Source organism: Physeter macrocephalus, chromosome 9 (assembly GCF_002837175.3).
Source record: "Physeter macrocephalus isolate SW-GA chromosome 9, ASM283717v5, whole genome shotgun sequence".
Lineage (NCBI taxonomy): Eukaryota > Metazoa > Chordata > Mammalia > Artiodactyla > Physeteridae > Physeter > Physeter macrocephalus.
Genome location: NC_041222.1, coordinates 14,938,432 through 14,960,341, shown reverse-complemented (window position 1 = coordinate 14,960,341; position 21,910 = coordinate 14,938,432). Strand labels below are relative to the sequence as shown.

Below are 21,910 nucleotides of genomic sequence, written 5' to 3'. Positions count from 1 at the left end.
CCACAGTGATGATGAGTAGTTCCTTGAAGTAGAAAATATTAAGAAATATGTCAGGAATTGCTATTTATTTTAGCATTTTTCAAAATTCCAGATGTGCTCTAAGAAAAATTATTCTCAGTGCAAAGTTAAATGGAAAAGCATTAGAATTTGATTTCATATTTATTAAGATATAATTCTCATTATCAAAGAGTCTTTGGATGCTTATTCTCATGCAATGAGATATGAATTATTTAGACAGATTCACTGGTCTCTTGTCAAAACAAATAAATTTTGCAATGCAATCATCTTGATCCTTGTATATTTGACTAATATATTTCCTAATTGCAATAGTTAGGGCTATATAGTAACTCTACAAAATGGAATATCATTACTTTTTATATGAATGATAAGCAAATTCTATAAGGTGATGAAGAAAATGTTGAAATATTAGCTGCTACACCCCAGTGATTAGGAAACCTCCAGGTACTTTGACGTCCTAGCCAAATTAAACTCAGATTTCTTTTTATAAGATCCTTAGCCGTATTGAGTATCTGATATTTGTGATGCGAGAATTTCCAAGAGATGCTCACATATGGGACCAGTAGGCAATTTTAATAGCTGTATTACTTTTGCTGATAATAAAAGGAAGGAATGTATGATCATTGCAAGAGTGAAATTCAAAAGTACAGCAAAATATAAAGAAAAACATATCAATTGCTCACCACCCAGATATAACCCAATATATTTTTATGGATTAAGATATGGAACCCTTACCACAGGCCTCATCAGCCTGTGAGTAAAGTGAAATTATATTAACATTAGTCTCCAAAATGCATTAGCCTTTATCTCTTTTTTGATTTTTGTATTTGGGTTCTTTTAAATTCTCCTACAAAATTTTATAATTTTTATGAAATTACATCTAACATTCATTTACTTTATAATTTCTGACCTGGATGTCGTCCTTGGAAAGAACATCTTCATCTCAAACACTTATCTGTGATGTTTCTTATACTTCAGTAGTTTTAGGATTAAAATCTAGAATTTATTTTCCTGTAAGGGATAAGATAGGAATAACTTTACTTTTTACTGATGGTGAGACAGTTGCTTCAACATAATTTGCTGATTAATTCATCCTTTTCCCCACTGATTTAAATGTCTTCTTTATTATATACATATTTCTCACTTATACTCGAGTCTGCTATTTGTTGGTTCTTTTTATTCCATTAATCTGCCATTCCTGGGCCAATTCCATTCTCTTTAATCCCTCTAGCCTTTTAATATATTATAATATTTCATAAAGCAAGAGCCATCATTATTCTTCTTCTGAAAAATTGTCTTGGCTTTTAATTCCATGGAAACAATTACTTATTTTTATTATTTTTTTAATGTGACTTGTGATCATGTGAGTTTAAAACAATAAATCAACTATTGGATTATACCAGACAGACTGAATTTAATATTCCCTTTTGCCTCTTGGTTGAATTGCCAGAGATCTGTCTCTTTCATTGGTCATTTCAAGGTCCCAGCAAGAAAAGGCACTCAGTACGTATTGCCACATGAATCCCTTTGGGACTGTCACATTTATAAAGGTTTGTGTAACAGAGTCAGCATGGTCAGAATCCAATTGCTAATAACCACATCTTCAATACATAAGCTGTCTTTGAATTATTTATTCATGAGCAGGAACCTGACTAGAGTTTTTTTCTAATCCAAGCCACGAAAATTGTCATTATATTTTAAAAACCACAGCCTTTTCTCTCCAGAAGACTGAATGGAAAAAAAAAAAAAAATCAAAGAATGAATTGTGACCCTGTGAGATATTTATTGTCCACCCACCAAGGTCATTTGCTGAATAGCCCGAAGGTATCAGGAGCCTTGCTTGCAAAGACATTACAGTGTTTCTCACTATTGTGAACCGTTGAAACTAATTTTAGGCTTTTCTTGGTTGTTAGTCTGTGCAAAAGGCCAAGTTCAAATTTGAAAATATTGACCAGGCAGGCAGGGTACACGATGTAAAGGAACTTTATGTCTCATCCTTTTCCCCATCACATCTCCCCCAGGCCCCGTAACAGCTTGAGTGGAAGTTAAAACTTGGTTTCTTCTATCGGAAGTCTTGGATCGGCTTTTGTGTGGCCTGAATCATGTAACAAAACCAAAGATCTTATTGGGAGTCAATGGGGAGGAAGGGATGTGATCAGGGGGAGGGGAAGGAGAATAGAGAAGGGGACACAAGTGCATGAGAACACAACACAACCATTGTGCCACCCTATGTTTAAGCCATTTTTTATTAGGAGATGGAATTTAGCCAGATTCCCAACATCACCCACTAACGCAGCCAATGTCAGCTTTAGCCCGATTACAGGTGGATGAATGATTTGGAGTAAAAAGTAACATCACAACAATATAAGAAGAAATCACAGGTAAATAAGTCTTAAAATGAGAAAGTCTTGGCTAATTTTTACACCAAAGCCAGAACTAGAAGGTAAAAAAGATTGCTAGATAATGACTTTATAAAAATGACAAATGAGCAGAAAAAGATTTCGAGACTTACTGATTCATCTCCCACTTTCCACTGTCCCACACTCACACCAGACACTCCTCACTGCTTAGCTGGATCACCTTGAAAAGTTGCTTTAGCTTCGTTACCTTATCTGTAGATTAAAAAGGTTTGATTAGACAATCTTGAAGGTCACCCAACTCTGCCCCCCTTCTCGGCTATGACATCTGTCATCCCTCTACCTCGAATGCCCTTCCTGGCATCTCAGATCTCAGCTCAAACGTTGAAGTAGTCAGAGAGATCTTTCCCACCTAAAGTGCCCTCCCTCGGTCCCTGTTTGTCACATCATCCTGCCTACCTCCTGCCATGCGTGTATCAGAGTCTGAAATTACCTTGCATCCATGTTTATTGGAATGAAGACTCGGTGAGAGTGGGAACTTGCCTGTCTTCCCGAGAGGTGTCTTCAGACCTGGCAGAGTGTCTGGCATGTAGGGGATGGATGGGGACCCTGCTGTTCCTGAGATGGGGGATGCAGGAGGAGAGACAGGTTTGCAAGAGGATGAGTAGTTCCTTTTGGCTAGCCAGCGGGAAAGCTTATGCATTCCTCAGGCATGTGGATAGTCCTCCTGCAGTGCTACTCAGACTGTGGTCCTCGGTCTGGCGACATCAGTGACAGCATCACCTGGGAGCTTGTTAAAATTCAGACTCCCAGGCTCTATCCCCGATTCACAGAGTCAACATCTCTGGGGGCAGGGCCCTGGAATCTGTGTTATAGCAGGCCCTCCTGGGAATCCTCATACAGACTGTAAGTTTGAGAGGCTCTGTTCTAGTTTTGTTTTCCGAGGCTGGACCGGCCCACAGAGCAAGAACCAGATTTACTTCAGGAGGTCTCTTAATTGGCCTTTCAGGAGCCCTGTCAAGACTCCGTGTGTCAACTGGCAGCTCCCCGTCTGCTGCTTCTTTGTCTTGACTCTTCACAGTTGCCTCCACTTGACAAATGCGAAGTTTTGACAGTTCTTAGTACCTGCACGCTTTGATAGACTTTTTTTTTTTTTTTTTGATGTATGTTACTTGGACAATAAGGGCATAAGAAAAGAAAACTTTTTAGTTTTAGTTTTCACTTCGGCTGAGCTCTACTTGTCACTAAATTCTGAAACACTCAGGCGGCCAATGAGAGCCAGAGCGATACAGGGAAGGTGGTGCTTTTGGTGGACGTGCGTGCTCAGTACGCACAGGTGCCTTACATCCGAGGCCCTAACACAGTCAGCTCTAGGGTACAAGACGAGGGGATCTGGAGTAGGTTAAGGAAGCCTCTGGAGGCAAATGGATTTGAATTGGTGGTTTTTCCCTGACAGCAATTACTTTGGGGCCAAGTGAAAACTCAACTAAGCTTTTTTGTTTGTGTAATGTCAAAACACCTTTGTGAAACAGACTTCCCTGAGACCAGGCCCGCTGTCTTGTTCTGTTAGATCCTCTCTTCCTAGCTCCAGCTGTTGCGGATGTTTTGGTGATGTCACAGCTGTATCCAGCGAAGAGACAGATCTGGGGGCACATATGCTTTTGGTGTTCATGGTCACCAGGCTGCTTTTGTCAGAGGTACTGACCAATGGCTGGGGCTAAATCAGCCAGAAAATGGGGGTGGGGTGGGGTAATTCAGTCCTTCCCTTGGTGGCAGGAGGCACTGGATGAAGAAGAGCAGACAGAACATTCCCAAAATCAGCCACTTCCTCGCATTTCAAGAAGCCCTGGCTTGTAGAGCATCTCCTGCTGGGGCACAGAAAACTGGGACTCTCCATGGCTGCCTTTCCAGAAGGGTCCACACACCAAGTCTGAGGTTACCAGCATATCAGTCTCCCAAAATCCTGAGGTTTTTACCTTCCATGGGTGGAACTAGGTTAATGTCAAACATTTTAGCACAGGAAGCTCTCTGAAAGGGTGACCCCTTCCTCCCAAGTAATCAGAGTGAAAGACAGTCGAGAATTTTCCAATTCACGCATTCACTCATTCATTGGCTGGAACTGAGCCAGGTGAGACAATGAGATGCAAAGCTGAATAAGGAATGGCCTTAGCCATTGAGGAGCTGGGAGTCTACAGGGGGGACAGATATAAAAAGAAATAATTTGAGGGCAATCTGAAGAATGCTCTAGGAGTTCCCTGGTGGTCCAGTGGTTAAGACTTGGCATTTGCACTGCTGTGGCCCGGGTTCAATCCCTGGTCGGGAAACTAAGATCCCACAAGCCATGTGGTGCAGCCAAATAAATAAATAAAATTTAAAAAATAAAGAATGCTCTAGAATATGTTCTCCACTATAGGAGACACTAATCCTGCCAGCAGAAGTGGAGGAAGGCTTCTCAGGTGGCATTTTACCTGCTCTTTCTCAGGTGAAAAGAGGAGAGACCAAGGGAACAGGACGAATGACAAGAATAAACATTCCTATAGTACTAAGTATAGATGCAGCACTTTTAATGTATGAACTCATTTAAATCCTCATAACACACCTCTGAGATGAGCACAGTTGTTGTGTCCATTTTACGGATGAGGAAACTGAGGCTCAGTGAGGCTAAGGGCCTGTCCTAGGTCACACAGCTAGTAAAGGGCAGACCGGCTCCAGAATCCAGACTGTTAACCATTGTTCAACCTGGTTTCTTGCCATATGCGAGTGTGATCTCCCTGGAGAATTTTGAGTGGCTTGAGTGGAGGATGGTGGTTCTGAGGGGTTTGTTTGTTTGTTTGTTTTTTCCTTCTGTAGCCCACTTAGGAAGAGAAACCAATTTACCCCACCCATTCCCACTTTCCAGTGAGGGGTGGAGGGAATCTCTGTAATAAAGCTTTGGAGAATGTGGTAGTTTGCTAGGGCTGCCATAACAAATTCCACAGACTTTGTTTAGGGTGTCCTAAGCAACAGAAATGTATTTTCCCACAATTCTAGAGGCTAGAAGTACAAGATCAAGGTGTCAGCAGGGTTAGTTTCTTCTAATGCCCTCTCCTTGACTTGTTGATGGCTGTCTTCCTCAGGTGTCTTTACACGATCTTTCTGTGCTTGTCTGTGTCCTAATCTCCTCTTTTTATAAGCACACCAGTCATATTGGATTAGAGCCCATCCCAATGACCTCATTTAACGTTCATTTCCTCTTTAAAAACCCTATTTCCAAAATAGTCACATTCTGCAGTAGTGGGGCTTAAGACTTCAACGTATGAATTTGGGGGCGGGGACACAATTCAGCCCACAGGAGAGCCACCAACATACACAGATTGCACCGTGAGCTTTCACACATGATTTTATGTTATTAAACAATGCCCTATAAATTTTTAAGTATTTTTTTACACTTTCCTGAGTAGTCGTTGCAAACTATTTAGAACACGTTTACTGGCAACGTGTTAACAGTGCTGTGTAACTGTTTAAGCACATTGGGGTGAGAGGGTGGCTCCTGTCTGCAGTCACTTTAGCAGTACAGTTAGGAATCATATGTGAACAAACTGGCGTCTTTAATGAACGGAAAGCTGCAGGTCAAGAGCTATAAATATGCCTCTCTGTGCACTCTAAGAGTGACCAAACAAATCTCCACCAACGACTTGTAATTCAAAAGGAAGAATAACACCAGTGAAAACTATGGCCACCTGGACACCACCCTGATGATGCGTTGCTAACGAAAGGTCCAACCAGAAATGCAGGAATTCCAGCCACCAGAACTTGCTCCTGTACATCCAGCTCCTGTACATCTTGCTCCGTGGTGCTGAATGGTTGCCTGACTTCTCAGTAGAATGGCAGATCAGAACCATTAATGAATTCTAATTTACTATTACTAAACGTTAGTAATTTTTAGTGACTCATTTTATAGGTTCATAATAAATAGCCCTTAATCCCATGTAAAATGAGAGTCTATGGACTTGTATCTTTTGCTTGTAAGAGCTATCGAAAGGAAACTAGTAGTCTGAATTGTGTGTCCACAATGTTAGAGACATAGTCCATTCTCTTACTTCCGTAAGTCATGTTTAATTGGTTCCAAGTCATGCATGACCTGGCTCTTAGTCATCATGAGAGCTCCCTTTCTTTCACTTCCTCACCCTGACTAATGAGATCAAATGAGATTCAGATAGAGGGGATGCCAGGGAGCCAGAGAACCTAGCACTTACTCTATGTTGACTGGCTTCAAGGCCGTTATTCCTGTCCTTGCTGGGAAGAACTTGTCGCATGCCCTTCTTCTGGCAGAATTGGTGATCCATCCTCACAGTGGTCCATTCCCATGACCACCGACCTGCCCACAGGGATGCTCAGCCATGATGTCCAGCCTCTGGCAAACGTCCAGTAACCACCAAATGCCATCTAGGTAACCCAAATCAAAAATCCTCTCCTATGCCTTACATGCTTTGCTCTTCATTTTAGGGAGTTTCAACGTGCCTTTCTCTTGAGCCGTTTTCATTTCCCTTCTCAAAGCACGAATCAATCACTCCCTCCTAATGACTGACCCAAAACACGAAAACTTTTCATTTTACTCCACGATTATATTGGGACACCGACACAGGTGGGGTGCCTAATTTTAGTACCATTAAGAGACAACTGCTGAGGATGGTTGGGAGTCATTAAAAATTAGTTTTTAAGAAGAGGCGTGACATAGATTAATCTTTTATAAAGAGCACGTTAAGATGGACTGGATATTACAGTGATCTTAGGAAATGTTATAATGGAACTGTAGTTGCATAGAAAAATGTCCTTATTTTTTAGAGACTCGTACTAAAATATTTATGGGTGCCATGTCATGATGTTTGTTATTTACTTTAACATGCTTTGGTGGAAAGAATATATGGGAAAATATGGCAAAATGTTTATAGTTGTGAAATCCAGATGAGATTACACAGGCATGCATCATATAGTTTCCTCTGTTTTTCTGTATGTTTTCAAATTTTTTAATAATAGAAAAGTGGAAATCAGTCCTTTTGGCGGCTCTCTGGGTCTTAGGCGAGAGAGGCAAGTAGGGGGCCAAGTAGTGAGACGCGATTCAGGTGGACACTGATGAGGGGCGGAGCTAAGATGGAGACACCGCGGAGGGAGAGGAGGGTGTGGACTGAAAGTTATCATCTAGTCTATTCTCTTCGCTCATTCCCACAGTCCAAAGTGCTTCGGGAAAAATGGCTGCTGCAGGGTGTACCTGCTGGAACTGCGGAAGAGGAGGAAGCCAGGCGGCGGCAGTCTGAGGAGGATGAGTTAAGAGTCAAACAACTTGAAGGTAACATTCAAAGGTAGGTGGTTTCCAGCCCAGGCCCCCAAGCTGTGACTTTACAGTGCAGTAACCACCGCTCTCCTCTAGGGGGCGTTTCTCACCTTTTCCCAGGGCTTTAGAATTATCTTTCTAAACAGAGGAGGTAACGTTGTTGCCACTGAAACTTTGCCATATAACCCAGAATTTTGACTCTGAGTACTAAGTATTGTATTGGGCTGTCACACAGTACAGTGATGTCTTCATGGACCAACTAGGTGTGGTAAGCAGCTTGCCCCTTCACTAAATGTCCCCTTTTTGAGTTCTTCTGTCAGCTTTTGTCTTTTTCCTTCTTGAGCTCAGGGTGTTAGCTGTTAGTGGGTCTCTTGTCAGATTTGCTACATTCGATCAATTTAAAATAGGAAAACTGTAGCCAAGGGTCTTGGAATTGAAACTGAGGGCACCCCTGTGAGCTGTGTGCCTGGGCTCTAAAAAGTAACTTTGTATTGTCTAGTTTCAATGCTCAGAGCATCGTGAGTTGCTTCCTTTATGGTCCTCAACCAGGTTCTGAACATTTCAGTCTGGGAGATAAGTGACCTTTCTATGGCCAGTGGCTGGCCAGGCTCAGACAGAAGCAAAATAAATGTAGGTTTCCACTTGGGAACTGTAGCCATGCCAGGTCCCAGGGCACCCAGCCAGAGATGTGAGATGGTGGGGGAAGATGGTGTGTGGAGATGCCTTAGAACGAAATCTCCCCCGCCACCTTATCCCACCAAATTCTGCTGGAAATCTCACCTTGGAGAGGGTCATCTCTTTCTCCTGAGGTTTTGAGCTCTTTTAAAATACAAAGAGTAATAGCTAACTTGCTACCAGTCATTTGTACCCAAGAGTGAATGAAGCTGGTGAGGGTACCTAGGGGACCCCAACAGCATCACCAAAGGGAAAAGCAGACCGACTGTAAGCCCCAAAGGCCTGTGTCCCTACTTTGCTTGAGCCCTTATGCCCCTTAAAGAGTTCTCAGAGCAGCTTGCCCAAGCTTTGCCTGTGGGGGAAACTGGCTAAGAAAAAGTTTATATGGGGTGTGTGTGTGCGTGTGCGTGTGTTTGTGTGTACATGTACGTATACATACACACACACACGTACACACACACTTTTTCTTAAAATACAAAGGATAAAGGCTAAATATATATATATATGAAACATTGGAAAGGCTAAATTATATATTAGTGTGTGTGTGTATGTGTATATATGTACCATTAGAAGAAGAAATTTTAATCCTATAAATACTGACACCAAGCTTGTGAGGACAAGTACCTCCAGAACCCCAGGAAAAGAAGGGACTTCATGTTAGAAGCCCAGAAGATAGAAAGGGGAGGGGGTGGAATGAAGCAGCTCAGAATCCTGAGACTTGGGGATTCCCTCTCCTCAGAAGTGGCTTGGCTTGCTGCATCTTATACAAGATGAGGGGGCCAAGGGTAATGGGAAATATTGACAGTAAATTGGAGAGGAAAAGGTAGCTCTGAGACATGGTTTTATAGGAGGTTTGTTTTTAAGTCTCAAAGTGGCAAGTCCATGGTGCTTTCAGCTGCAGTGACAGTTGATACCGTATAGCATCTCTTTTATCTTTACTCTTGTTAAAAGTTCCAGTCCATTTCCTATCTCTTTCTTACTACACTACACTACAGATGGGTCTGGCACCAAGCAGATGCTCCATAGCTGTTTGTTGAATGAAAGGATTGGGGCTAGGACCCCTGCCTGCAGAGGAAGGCTGAGGAATCACTCTCCAGTCCAAGTTGGCAAAATTCTAGGAACCAAGTGGCCTGGGCACTGTCTATTCACAGCAGGAACCATGATTCAGGTTCACATGGGGCAGCATTATACTGCTGAGGAGTTCTAGGCAGGATGAAGAAACAGGGGTGAGAATTGCAGGCCCCCTCTGGTATGGAGGGAGACAGTATACACACGGATGGGCAGAAAATTTGATTTAAAATTGTTTTTTTAAAACCTGGATATCTTTTCTCACTGAGCCTGACATGTGCATTCATTTCATGTAGTAGGTATTATTACAGATGGAAGGCAGACAGGATTTGGAAAGTAGGATAAAACCAGTTCTATGACCTTTTCTGGTTTCCTTAAATGGCATCAGAAAACGTGGTCTTCAACCACATTGGCAGTTTCACTTCGGCTCGAATACAAATATATTGTTGTTCTAGCCCCATAGGTGGTAACTCTCACCTGTGATGAGCCATTACACGTGGGAGAGGAGTCTTAAATCAAGACTCAGTTTTGGCTAAATTAATCATTGGAGCGAGATATAAGAGTTAGGAGCTGGTTTGTGGTTCAGGTGGGCATGACCATACTCCGAAAAATAAAGATAATCTCTTTTTATCCTTTGAGTCAACAGAAGAAAGAGCTCATTCAATGCATGCAGGCAGTCTCTTGGAGGCCATTTAAGAGAGAGATTCCCAAGCCAGAAGGAAAGAAATCATAACAGCCTAAAGGGGTGGGGGTGGGATGCTTAGGCCTGGATTCAGGGGGCATTTCCTTCTGCCATAACCACGGCTTTGCTGGACATCGGCCAAACGGGCATTGGCCATTTGTTGGAGAATGAGCTGTGTTCCCTGGAGCTGCTTTTCTGTAGGAGCAGAGCTGCCAATGGGCATCATTTCCTCCTTAGGGCCTCTTGAGGGAGGAGTTTCTTCCTACCTTAGATATCAGTTTCTGCTTCCCTTCATCTTACTGGCAACTTCTCTTCTACAGTATTTAGCATCTTTAAGCTCCAGTCCCAAGAGAAGAAAGGAGCTCTCCCCGCTCCTTCCTTAAAGGATACTCAGTCACCTAAGACACTTTCATGAAGTCAAGCATTGGTTCTCTCTCACACTCTTAGTCACTTGAACTGCTTTAAAGGTTCATTGTAAACATAAGCATCCTCCAGTCTCACAAGGTCTTTGTGGATTAGCTGGCCTGGCTCTGCTAATTTTGGCCGAGCTCGGCTAAGAGACTCTACTCTAAGCTGTAGGTTGGATGAGCCTGCTCTTATTTTCCCTGCACTAATGAACTAATCGTGACAATTTCCTTTTACGGCAATGGCAGAGGTACAAGGGGGCTGAACAGGCACAAGGCGTAGGCTCAGAACTGCCCGTGAGCCATTAGCCAAAGCAAGTCAATGGCTAATCCCGAAACCCAGGGGAGGAGGTAGACAGTCAACCTTTAGAGAAAGGAACTCAGAGTTATGGGGCAAAGGGTACAGATACAGGAAAGGGTGAAAATGGGTACTAATCCTTCAATCTTCCAGAAGCATGATTGTTCAATTAAAAACTGTAAGCATTAGGGAAAACCGACCAGCAGGAGGGAAAGTACAGAATAGCCCAATGAATGAGAAAGAGGATGAACTAAAACAACTCAAGAATTCAGAGGAAAAGGAAGAAAAGAATAAAGGAAAATATGAGTGGCTTTGAAATAAGATCTGATCTTTATGTAATAGGAATCCTGGAAACTGTCTGCAGGTCAAATGCAGCAGAACCACTAAATTAAAGAATTCTAAAGGAAAATTTCTTTGTTTGAATTGGAACATTAATTTGTAGATCTTAAGATTTGGGTCCACTTGTCTAAGTCCTTCCCCAGCAACAAATTAGATTTTCCTGAAGAGACATATGAACTCTTTTCAAACTATATTATTATATAATATAAATGTACTAAAATATATTAGTACATTTAGGCCCTGAAGGTATATCAGTCCCTTTTGGTGAATCAGGAGTAGCTTGAAGAACCTGATGGAGCAGTAGAGAATAGCAATCCAAGAGCAGGGAGAATGCCTGCAAGGAAAGATTAAGAGAAATCAGAGTCAGTTAGTTTAGAACAAGAGAAGATAATGATAGCAGCCTAACTCAGAACTTCAAGTGTATGTAGGATTTAGGCCACATCTGAATTCTTTATGTGTTGGCCATTCTGAATATGATAAAGACTTAAAATAAAGCATGAGAATTTGTGCTTAGACGTATGTCTGTTTCCCTAGATATCGTCAAGAAGAAAGAACATAACCACCTTTCTAATTCTGATTCCAAAATTCTTTACAGTGCCAGTAGCCATACAAGAAGTTCCAGGTTTACAGACATGTTTTCTTCCAAAATGTTATTTGTAAATTGGCGGTGATTTGGAACTGAGAATGTTGTCTGTCTTTTAAAACTATTATATGTGGTGCTTAGGTTTTTAGGGCAGCCCACAAGGAGGACGGGAAGGAGGGGAGGAAGAAGGGAAGGAAGGAAGGAAAGGAGGGAGGGAGGGAAAAATGTAACTAGACTATTAAATCTGGGCATTAGAATCACTTGGGAATAAAAATATGAATTCCCAGGCCTCATTCCAGGAAATTTGGATTCAGTGACCGAAGTGAGGAGCCCTGTAATTTATGTTTTTCAAACAGTGCTCCAGGTATTTCTTTTGCATGGTCGGGTTCAAGAACAATTGCTATAAATAGAAAAAAGCATAGATCATAAGTGAAATCCCATTATAATACCTGTAAACCCTCAAGGGAAGTGAGAATTAAATAGTGTTTGGAAGAAAATTGATTTCACCCAAACAGATAAAGAAGGACAACCCTGACCCTTGATTTCAGACTGATTCAAAGCCTTAGTACTTTGACTCAAGGAAATTTGAACCCTGCTTTGGGACTCCTGTAGGTGGGAATAAAGCTGTCTCTCTGGCATTGGGCTGAGGTCTCTCTACCATAGGTCCCGCCGTGGAACCAAGCTTTTCATTTGAACTTGATTGGAAACAGCCTTGGTTTACCAAACTAAAATTGATACCCGTCAGGAAAGATGGCTGCTTTCCCAAAGGCCAGAAAATGCTACCATTTTTCAAAGGTTTCTGGCTGAAATTAAGAGCACGATAGCCTTGAAATGATGACTTTAGTGATGACAAATGATACATCAATTTGTCAAATTCTTTTGCAAAACTTTTCACAGGGCAATTTCAGGATGGCCCCATCTGTTGATTATATTCTTGGCTCACTAGAAACCAGAGCAAAATAGGCTAAAAAAAAGAAAAGAAGGTGGAATTGTTGAAAGCAAAATCTGTACAGAGATTTCTTTTCTCTTTTTCTTTTTAAAAAAATTGGATATCACATCTGTCTGCTTTATTTCCCATTGGAGTGCTATATTGAGAAAGCCCAAAGGATTGTTTCTGGCTTGGGCCCATCATCCACCATTGTCCATGCCATCACTGGATGTGATGCGTCCCTGGGGGCCACAAGTGGGTTTCCCATTGATGCTTTTGGAGATTTTAGGCAGTTAGATTCACACTAGCTGTATCTATTTCACATCTGCTCCAATCAACAAGTCTTGTCACTTGCCTTCTGGTTTTCTCACCTAAGATTCTCTTTCTTATTTAACCAGGTTTTACTTAAGTGTTTGAAATATAGTGTTCTTAACTTTCTTTGATTAGTGAGAAATATGAGGAAAATTTGTCCCCCCACCTTGGAATTACTCCAAAGAAGATGAGAAACCTCATGAAGTGATAAATGAAAAGGGAACAAACTGTCGCAAAGCCAGGGTGCTGATTCTAGCTCTGCTGCTAATTTGCTGTGTGACTTTGGGCAGATCTCTCATCCTCTCTGGTCTCAGGTTCCTCATCTCTTCAGTGAGAGGTCTCTCAGGGTCTTCCAGATGTGGTATTCTGAGATCCTCTAATTTGGGAGGTTGGCTGGAGATCCCTCTTCTGAACAAAGAGATCGATGCAGAGAAATATCACTATTGTGGAAGGAAGTAGTTTTGGAGACAGGCCAGAATCGGGGAAAGAGGTTAAGTTCTCAGGAAACAAAAGCTCCCTGTGTAACTGACTCATCCCAGAGGTGACTAATTCATCTGCACAGCTGTCAATTCTAAAGTATGTCACATCGAAATATTCATTGAATAGAATATTGAAGCCTCAGTTGCTAACCCAGAGAAGGCCATGCAACTTTTTAGAAAGAAAATTCAAGATGCAAGTGGTCTGGTTCAGTTCTGCTTGTGACTCAAGATTCTTTGAGTGCCTCTGTAGGTCTCTGATGGACACCAGAATTCACTTAATTTTCCACATTCTTATGACACTCAAAGCAGAAGACTGGCAACATCAGGCATAAGCATGTGTGTGTTAATATTATGGGACTTTGGCAACCAAGAAGATGACAGTGACCCACAAATAGCTGTTCTAGAAAAGGCAACCACAGAAATGTTCATTGGAGTCACAAAGGACACTTGCTTGGGATTCAGTGTGTTCTTTCTGCTTGCTATTTTTAAGTCTGTGATGCGCTGTTGTTTCTTGGCAGGGCACAGAGCATGCCACATTGGCTCTCCACATCTGTGCACTCCTGGCCACACTTGGCAATCTAGTCCCGCCGAATTCCCATTCTTTTTCTTTCTCTAAAATAAATCTTTATATAGTGTAAACCATATGGTGATATAATGGTAGCACTACGTTGTCTAATATTCATTGGTCTCTTACTCTGTTCTGGGTACTGACTTAGCTTTGGGGCCTCCATGAATTCATTAATATCCTCATTTCATCCCCAGAACATTCCCACAAAGTAGTTGTGATGATGACGATATCCATTATACAGCTGGGAGAACTGAGGCTTAGGAGATAAAGTAACTTGCTGCCCAGAATGACCCCTTTAAGAAGTGAAAGAGCCAGTATTTGAACTCAGCTCTGCCTAACTCCAAAGCACGTTCTTAAAACTCTCAACAAAAGTGATTATTTTAAGCTAAAAATCTCTGAGACTTGTGATATTCAGTGAGATCACACCAAAATTTCCCTCACGGTATAAGTGGATGGATAAGTAACGTGCTCCTCCCTCCTCAGGGACCTTGAAAGTGCCCCATTGTGCGTGATCATTGTGACTGGGGAGGCTGCCCCCTTCAGGTTCTCTCAGGAGGTACAGGTTCCATTTTAGGTTTGGTTCCCTTCCTTTTCTCTCTGAAGCCCTTTGCTCCCGAGTACACTTTCTTGGTTGTCTACAGCCTAATCTCTGCTGGAAACAGTGTGTGGTTATGTAAAGGGCCCCCAGCATAGCACACTGGTTAGGAACCTAGACCTTAGAGTTTGATTGACCATGGTTTGAGCCCTAGTTCTGCATTTATGAGTTGTTTGATCTTGGACAAGCCCTGTAACCTCTCCGGACTTGAGTTTCCTCACCCGTACACTGGGGATGACAATGCCCGTCGTGAAGAGTGGTTGCAACGTGCAGAGATCATGTGCAAGTGCCAAGTACAGTAGGCTGTCATGAAGTAAGAGTAGTGCTATTGTTATTGTTTGCTCTATCCTTCTGGAGAGGGTTTCCAACAGTAACACTATTGACATTCGGGGCCTGATAATTCTCTGTTGTGGGGGACTGTCCTGGGCTTTGCAGGATATTTAACAGCATCCCTGCCCTTTACCTGGTAGATGCCAGGAGCACTACGCCCACCCCCAGTCATGACCGTCAAAAGTGTCTTCAAGGGGCTTCCCTGGTGGCGCAGTGGTTGCGCGTCCGCCTGCCGATGCAGGGGAACCGGGTTCGCGCTCCGGTCTGGGAGGATCCCACATGCCGCGGAGCGGCTGGGCCCGCGAGCCATGGCCACTGAGCCTGCGCGTCCGGAGCCTGTGCTCCGCAACGGAAGAGGCCACAACAAAAGGGAGGCCCGCATACCACAAAAAAAAAAAAAAAAAAAAAAAAAAAAAAAGTGTCTTCAAGCATGGCTAAATGTCTCCTGTGGGCTAAAAATCCCCCCGCTGAGAGCCACTTCTCTAAAGCCTGGAGTTACAGGTGTTGATACTAAGATAAAAATCACCGCATCAAGTAGCTTCAGAATATAGAACCCTTAAAAGATTTATGAAGGGCTTCCCTGGTGATGCACTGGTTGAGCGTCCGCCTGCCGATGCAGGGGGCGCGGGTTCGTTCCCCGGGCCGGGAAGATCCCACGTGCCGCGGAGCGGCTGGGCCCGTGAGCCATGGCCGCTGAGCCTGCGCGTCCGGAGCCTGTGCTCCGCGGCGGGAGAGGCCACAGCAGTGAGAGGCCCGTGTATCGCAAAAAAAAAAAAAAAAAAAAAAAAAGATTTATGAAGATAACATGAATGATTCTTGGTGCAGAACGACGTGAAGTCTTTCGGGTAGTTGAAAGTAGGAGTCTTCGCTCAAGCACTGAGCCATGAAAGTCAGTTCTGTGTTAAAAGGAAATGGTTGCCTTTTTTTTTGGCATCCAATGCTGTGCTGATTTTGCAAAGGCAGTGAGTTTATGACAGTTCTACAGTTCATAAAACTGTAGAATCTTAGCGTATGCATAAATGAGGTGCTGTTATCTGGATCAACTTTTATCTGATACTCCAATTTGCAATGAACCCAGGGAGTGCGAGGCAGTAGACAGGCTCTCCCCAGAGGCTAAAAAATGACAGGAAGCTTACTTCCTCACAAAGTAACACCCAAGTCCACATTGGAACAAGTCTCATTATCACAAAGAATCCTCCCTTGGGATGAAAGGGATGCTCTCTGCAGTTTTTCCCAGCTCTCTGGTCCCTGGTCTGCCCCCTAAGGATCACACAGAAAAGTCCCTCTTTATAGACTGAGATCTGGACGCTTCTGGGTTGTGGTCAGCTTAGGAAGCTGGGTCAGACAAGGGAGGAAGCGCTCTGAAATTGCATTCAAGCACATCTGCGTTGCACGTGCGTTTCCCAGTTGCCGATAGTGGAAGAGCCTACCGCCCGATGTTTCCCAAGCATCTTGCCTTACTCGGGTTTTGTAGGCTCCATTATAATTGCCTCATTGTTGGTTAGGTAGATTGGGTTTAAAGTACCCGGAATGATGAAAATAGTGGGAGAATTCCATCCATACACTGAGACCACGTAAGAGCCACACTTGGGGAAAGTTTGCGTTTTGCAGCCCTTAGAACAGTTGCCGTAATTGAAGGAATTATGCAAAGTCAACTTTCTTGGCAGCTGGTCCCAGGCTTTTTGGCCTATGATTGCCATGCCTCAAGTTTCCTCTCTACAAATGCTTTGAAAATAGTATTTTTCTGCCCCAATAGCTTATAACGTGGTCACTTCTAACCCCTCTATGTTCTTGATGGATCAGAAACGTCAGGGGTCCTTTCGATATTTCCGTCCATGGTCTTCACCAACTATATACCAATTGTGCATTCTGAAGGCAGTGGATGGTCTCTCGGGGCCTTTCCATCAAGGACAGTCTATGATCTTACAACATGGGGGCCTTACAGTCAAGTCTGATGGCTGAGGTCCAGCGGCCATGGGGACCCAGGCAGGCTTCGATGGGGAGCAGACTTGCAGGCAGGCTGACCCGACTCCTCCATCACCACAGTCTGCAGCCAAGTCGATCTCCTGAGCACAACCCCACTTTGTATGCTCTCTTTTCACTACTTAGGCCCAGAGAAGAGTCCTGTGGGACCTGCTCAAGACCTGTCACTGCAAGGCCTGCCTCTCCTGGACTTTCCAGTTTCTCCTCCCGTCAGGTCCAAGCCTTGAGCCCTCCGAGGCAGCAAGTGGGAGATAATCTCACAATCCCTCTCCCGCTCTAAGATCCCAGTTCCCTAGCAGATGTGCAAAAACAGTAGAAGGAATGCCCCTCTTCTTACTGTTACCCCAAAAGCAACTTCTGCCATCAAGCGTTCTTTAGATCTCTCACCCAAGGTGTAAACCTTAACAGTGGGAATTTCAGGCCAGGTGAGAGGAAAAGGGTACACAGCAATAGATGAGTTCGGTTTAGGCCATGTTTATTAAGAGGGATTTGCCTACATCCTCATTCTCATCCCTTTTTGGCGAAACTATTTTTGAGCACATTTGGTGCACATGTGCAATTACACTTGCAACGTGAAGAATTAAGGTTTATTGTGCTCACAGATTCTCAGTCAGGAGTTTGAGCGGAGAACAGTGGCAATGGCTTGTCTGTGCTTCACACTATGTGGGACCTCAGCTGGGAAGACACAAATGGCTGGGGGTGACTCAAGAGGCTGTGTGCTGGAATCACCTTCATGGCATGTCTAGAGCCTCAGCTGGGATGACTCAGGGGCTGGGTGGGACTGATATCCTCGGCACCTCCACACGGCCCTTCCACAAGGCTGGCCTTCTCCCTGCATGGCAGCTGGGTTCTGCGAAGGAGCACCCCACGGGGAATGTCTAGAGAGCAGACATTCCAAGGGAGCCAGTGGAAGCCGTAAGACTTCTTCTGTCCCTGCCCCGCTTGGAACTCTGGTAGCATCACTTCCACTGTGTCCTGCTGGTTTCAACTGAGCCACTAAAGCCAACTCAGATTCAAACAGAAGGAAATGAGAATCTTTACCTCTTGACGGGAGTGGCAGGGTCACATTGCAGAAGAGCATGGGGGATGGGAGAGATTTTTGTGACCTGTTTGGAAAATACAATCTGCCTCAGAGCCTATGTTGTTTGGTGCATATTTGAAGCCTAGTCTTTACTATTATGTAGTTTTTGTTTGAACGTTCCATTGATTATTATGTTGTGTTCCTCTTTATTTTTATGAATCTTAAAATTCTTTTTTTTTCCTTTCTGACTGCGCCACATGGCACGCAGGATCTGAGTTCCCCAACCAGGGATGGAACCCGTGCCCCCTGCAGTGGAAGCACGGAGCCCTAACCACTGCACCGCCAGGGAAGTCCCTTAAAATCCTTTTTGATGCAGTTAAAAAATAAAAAAGGATTGAGGAATAGAGGCCCTAAAGCCACATGTGAAGTGATAAGACCACGGTGCTCCCTTGTGTCTGACAGCAACCTCCCTCCACCCCGACCCCCCACTGCTAAGCCTTTTGATCTCCTTTGAAACAGAATCTCTGTTGGAATAATACACACTCCAGGGATCTCGGAGTCTCATGTTTTTCCCTCCCATGTGAAAAGGCAAGGGAAAAAAGTGAATAATGTTTGAATATTGCCAGTGCACAGAGAATATCTGTAAGGTTAGGGACACTTCTGCCAGCACAGACTGTCACCCCAATCTGGGTGCCTGGAGGAAGGCTTTTACGCACTGCCATGGTATGTGGCGTGAGGGTTGCCACCTTAGCCAGATTCTGCCTGGAAGGACTGGACATCTCAACACCAGTGGCGTTCACGGCCATTGCTGGGCCACATGGCTCTTTGGTGCAAATTAGAAACTGCAGCTCCACATGAGGCCACCGTTTGGAAAAACCACTGGCTGGATTCTAGCCTCCTCTACTCCCTCGGCAGGTGTCCTCGGGCAGAAACAAGCCGTATAAGCACGTGCATTGGTACTGCTCACTTCTCAGTCTCCGCTGGCCTCCTTCCTACCGGCCGTATTCCCAGTTACCTCCCATTCTTAAATGGTCTCAGATAAGGCCGGAGGGGATGGAGAGGAAGCTTTTTTTTTTTTTTTTTTTTAAAGAAGATGTTGGGGATAGGAGTTTTATTAATTAATTTATTTTTGCTGTGTTGGGTCTTCGTTTCTGTGCGAGGCCTTTCTCTAGTTGCGGCAAGCGGGGGCCACTCTTCATCACAGTGCGCGGGCCTCTCACTATCGCAGCCTCTCTTGTTGCGGAGCACAGGCTCCAGACGCGCAGGCTCAGTAGTTGCGGCTCACGGGCCCAGTTGCTCCACAGCATGTGGGATCCTCCCAGACAAGGGCTCGAACCCGTGTCCCCTGCATTGGCAGGCAGATTCTCAACCACTGAACCACCAGGGAAGCCCGGAGAGGAAGCTTTTTACAGGCCACTGGGGAACACAAACAAGTAAGCCGTCAATTATAAGCTGGTGGGAAAGCTCCTATCATGGAAGTTCAAAAAGAGTCTATGGGAACATATGCAGGGGAGGGGTACTTAACACTCAGATTAGGGAGTGCAGGTAAGACTTCCTCGGGTGATGTGTGAGGAGAACGTGTGTTTTAGCTCTTGATTTTATCTGCTGTTGGTTTCCAGCAAATTATTTTATCTTTTTACATTACCTTACCTTGCATTACATTACGTTGTATTACATTATGTTCATTCTTGACTAGGATGTAAGTTCCCTGCACGAGGACTCCATGGTTACTCAATGTATTAGTTTCCTGAGGCTTCTGTAACAAGTTACCAAAAACTAGGTGGTTTTAAACAGCAGAAATGTATTCTCTCACACTTCTAGAGACCAGAAGTCCAAAATCAAGGTGTCAGCAGAGCTGTGCTTACTCCAGAGGCTCTAGGGGAGGATCCTTCCTTGCCTCTTCTAGCTTCTCGTGGTCCCTGGCATCCCTGGGCTTGTGCCTGCATCACTCTCCTCTCTGCCTCCATCTTCATATGGCCTTCTTATCTCCCTGTGTCTTCTCCTCTTCTGCCTCTTATAAGGACAATTACCATTGGATTTAAAGCCTATTCAGAGGGCTTCCCTGGTGGCGCAGTGGTTGAGAGTCTGCCTGCTGATGCAGGGGACACGGGTTCGTGCCCCGGTCCGGGAAGATCCCACATGCCGCGGAGAGGCTAGGCCCGTGAGCCATGGCCGCTGAGCCTGCGCGTCCGGAGCCTGTGCTCTGCAACGGGAGAGGCCACAACAGTGAGAGGCCCGCGTACCTCAAAAAAAAAAAAAAAAAAAGCCTATTCAGATAATCCCAGAGGATCACATCTGAAATCCTTTCATTACATCTACAAAGACCCTTTTTTTCCAAATAAGGTCATACTCACATGTTCCGGGGTTAAGATATGGACATATCTTTTGGGGGACCACCATTCAACCTACTACACCCACTATATATATGTGTGCGAGTGCCTACAATACTGTGTGGTGCCTACTAGGTTGCTCTCAATAAATATTTTTTAATTTAATTGATCTGTATCAGCTTTAGGTCATCCGTAGGATTGTCATACAAACATTTATGTCTAGAGATGGTATAGGGCTGAGATTACAGCAAAGAGTATCAGCATCCCACTTGCTGGTTCAAGTCCAGGGTCTCCACTTGCTGTCTGTGTAATCTTAGGCAAGTTTCTTTAGCTTCACTTTCCTCTACTACAAAAAAAAAAAAAAGATAATATAATAAACAAACTATTGGGTAGCGGCGATGATTAAATTAATATATACGGAATGCTTAGAAAGTACTTAGAACGGCCTAGGGCTTGGTGCCCCATCGGTTTTAGCTTTTATTATAAAAATAAAAGAGTGATGTGACCATGTACAATATATAAATAACCCCAAATTATTTAATTTTACCAGACTCCCTCTCCACTCTCAGAAACAGCTGAGAGGGACACCACCACCCTAAGCTTTAGCACACTGTTTAGAAGTCAGCTGCAGCTGGACATACAAGTCCAGTGGTGACTTGGAAGCACCAGCCCTCACCTCTAGGACGTCCAGGGCAGAGGAAGAAAGGAGGCTGGGAACACAGCGCTGAAAACTGCTGCCTTGCAGGGGTGGGAAGCAGCTTTTGTCCCCAGGGCAGCTGTTCCCTCTCTGGTTCTCTCCTGCTCTGTGATCAGCTCCTGTCTGTTACCCTGAGGCCCTCAGCAGGAATTCTAAGGCTTCCCAGGACCTGTCAGCTAAAGTGGAGGATGAAAGAGAACAACTCCAACGACAAAAGAAGTAGGACAATATGATAGATTTGAGAAGAACTCGGACCACTTCTGGGGCAGACCCAGTTGAATAGGGTGAGAAGCTAGAGTTATCTCAGCAGGTTATTTATTTATTTTTTTAAATGTAACCTTGTGCTTTCCAGTTGCTTATTTTTAAAAAAATTGTCTAGGTTGTTAGAGTGATGCCCTGCTCAGGTCCTTAGGAGACTTGCTTTGTTAGAGAAAAATGGCTAAACCCAGTGCTATTTAAACTATGTCCATGGACCACTTCCGACCAGGCAACTGTTTATTACCAACTGTTTATTACCAGTCGTTACCAGTCGATGACAAAATAAGGACAGGAATTGCCAGAAAGGTGTTTGGAAGCCTTAATGGCAATCTGGCATTGTCATGACATCCAAGTGGGTGCTCAGTGGCTCTGTCTCACTGAATAGACCAATTTGCAGGTTGTTGCATTTCTTGGCAAGTTGCATGTGTCATGAGCTGAGTGTCTGCGATGGGTTGGGATAAACCCTAGTGCTTGAGCACACTGCTGCAAAGCAAACACCAGAGAGAAGAATATATGCCCCAAGATCATAGTTTTTGCCTAAATGTTTAAATACTGTCATTGCCATCTCTTTGCACCAATTTATCTTTAGATCTAGAAAAAACCTTACAGAGTCTTTTTTTTTTTATTTTAACATCTTTATTGGAGTATAATTGCTTTACAATGGTGTGTTGTTT

At 43.9% G+C, this 21,910-nt stretch overlaps 1 protein-coding gene across 11 annotated transcripts in view; it reads left to right on the top strand.

The window, feature by feature from the left end:
- Positions 1-21,910, top strand: part of PALM2AKAP2 (PALM2 and AKAP2 fusion) — a 499,300-nt gene that overhangs the window by 241,069 nt on the left and 236,321 nt on the right. For all 11 annotated transcript variants that reach the window (XM_028493676.2, XM_028493675.2, XM_055087035.1 and 8 more), the window contains one exon: positions 7,584-7,714. In XM_028493676.2, the coding sequence (XP_028349477.1) occupies positions 7,584-7,714 (131 nt within the window). The remainder of the gene's footprint in view (positions 1-7,583; positions 7,715-21,910) is intronic.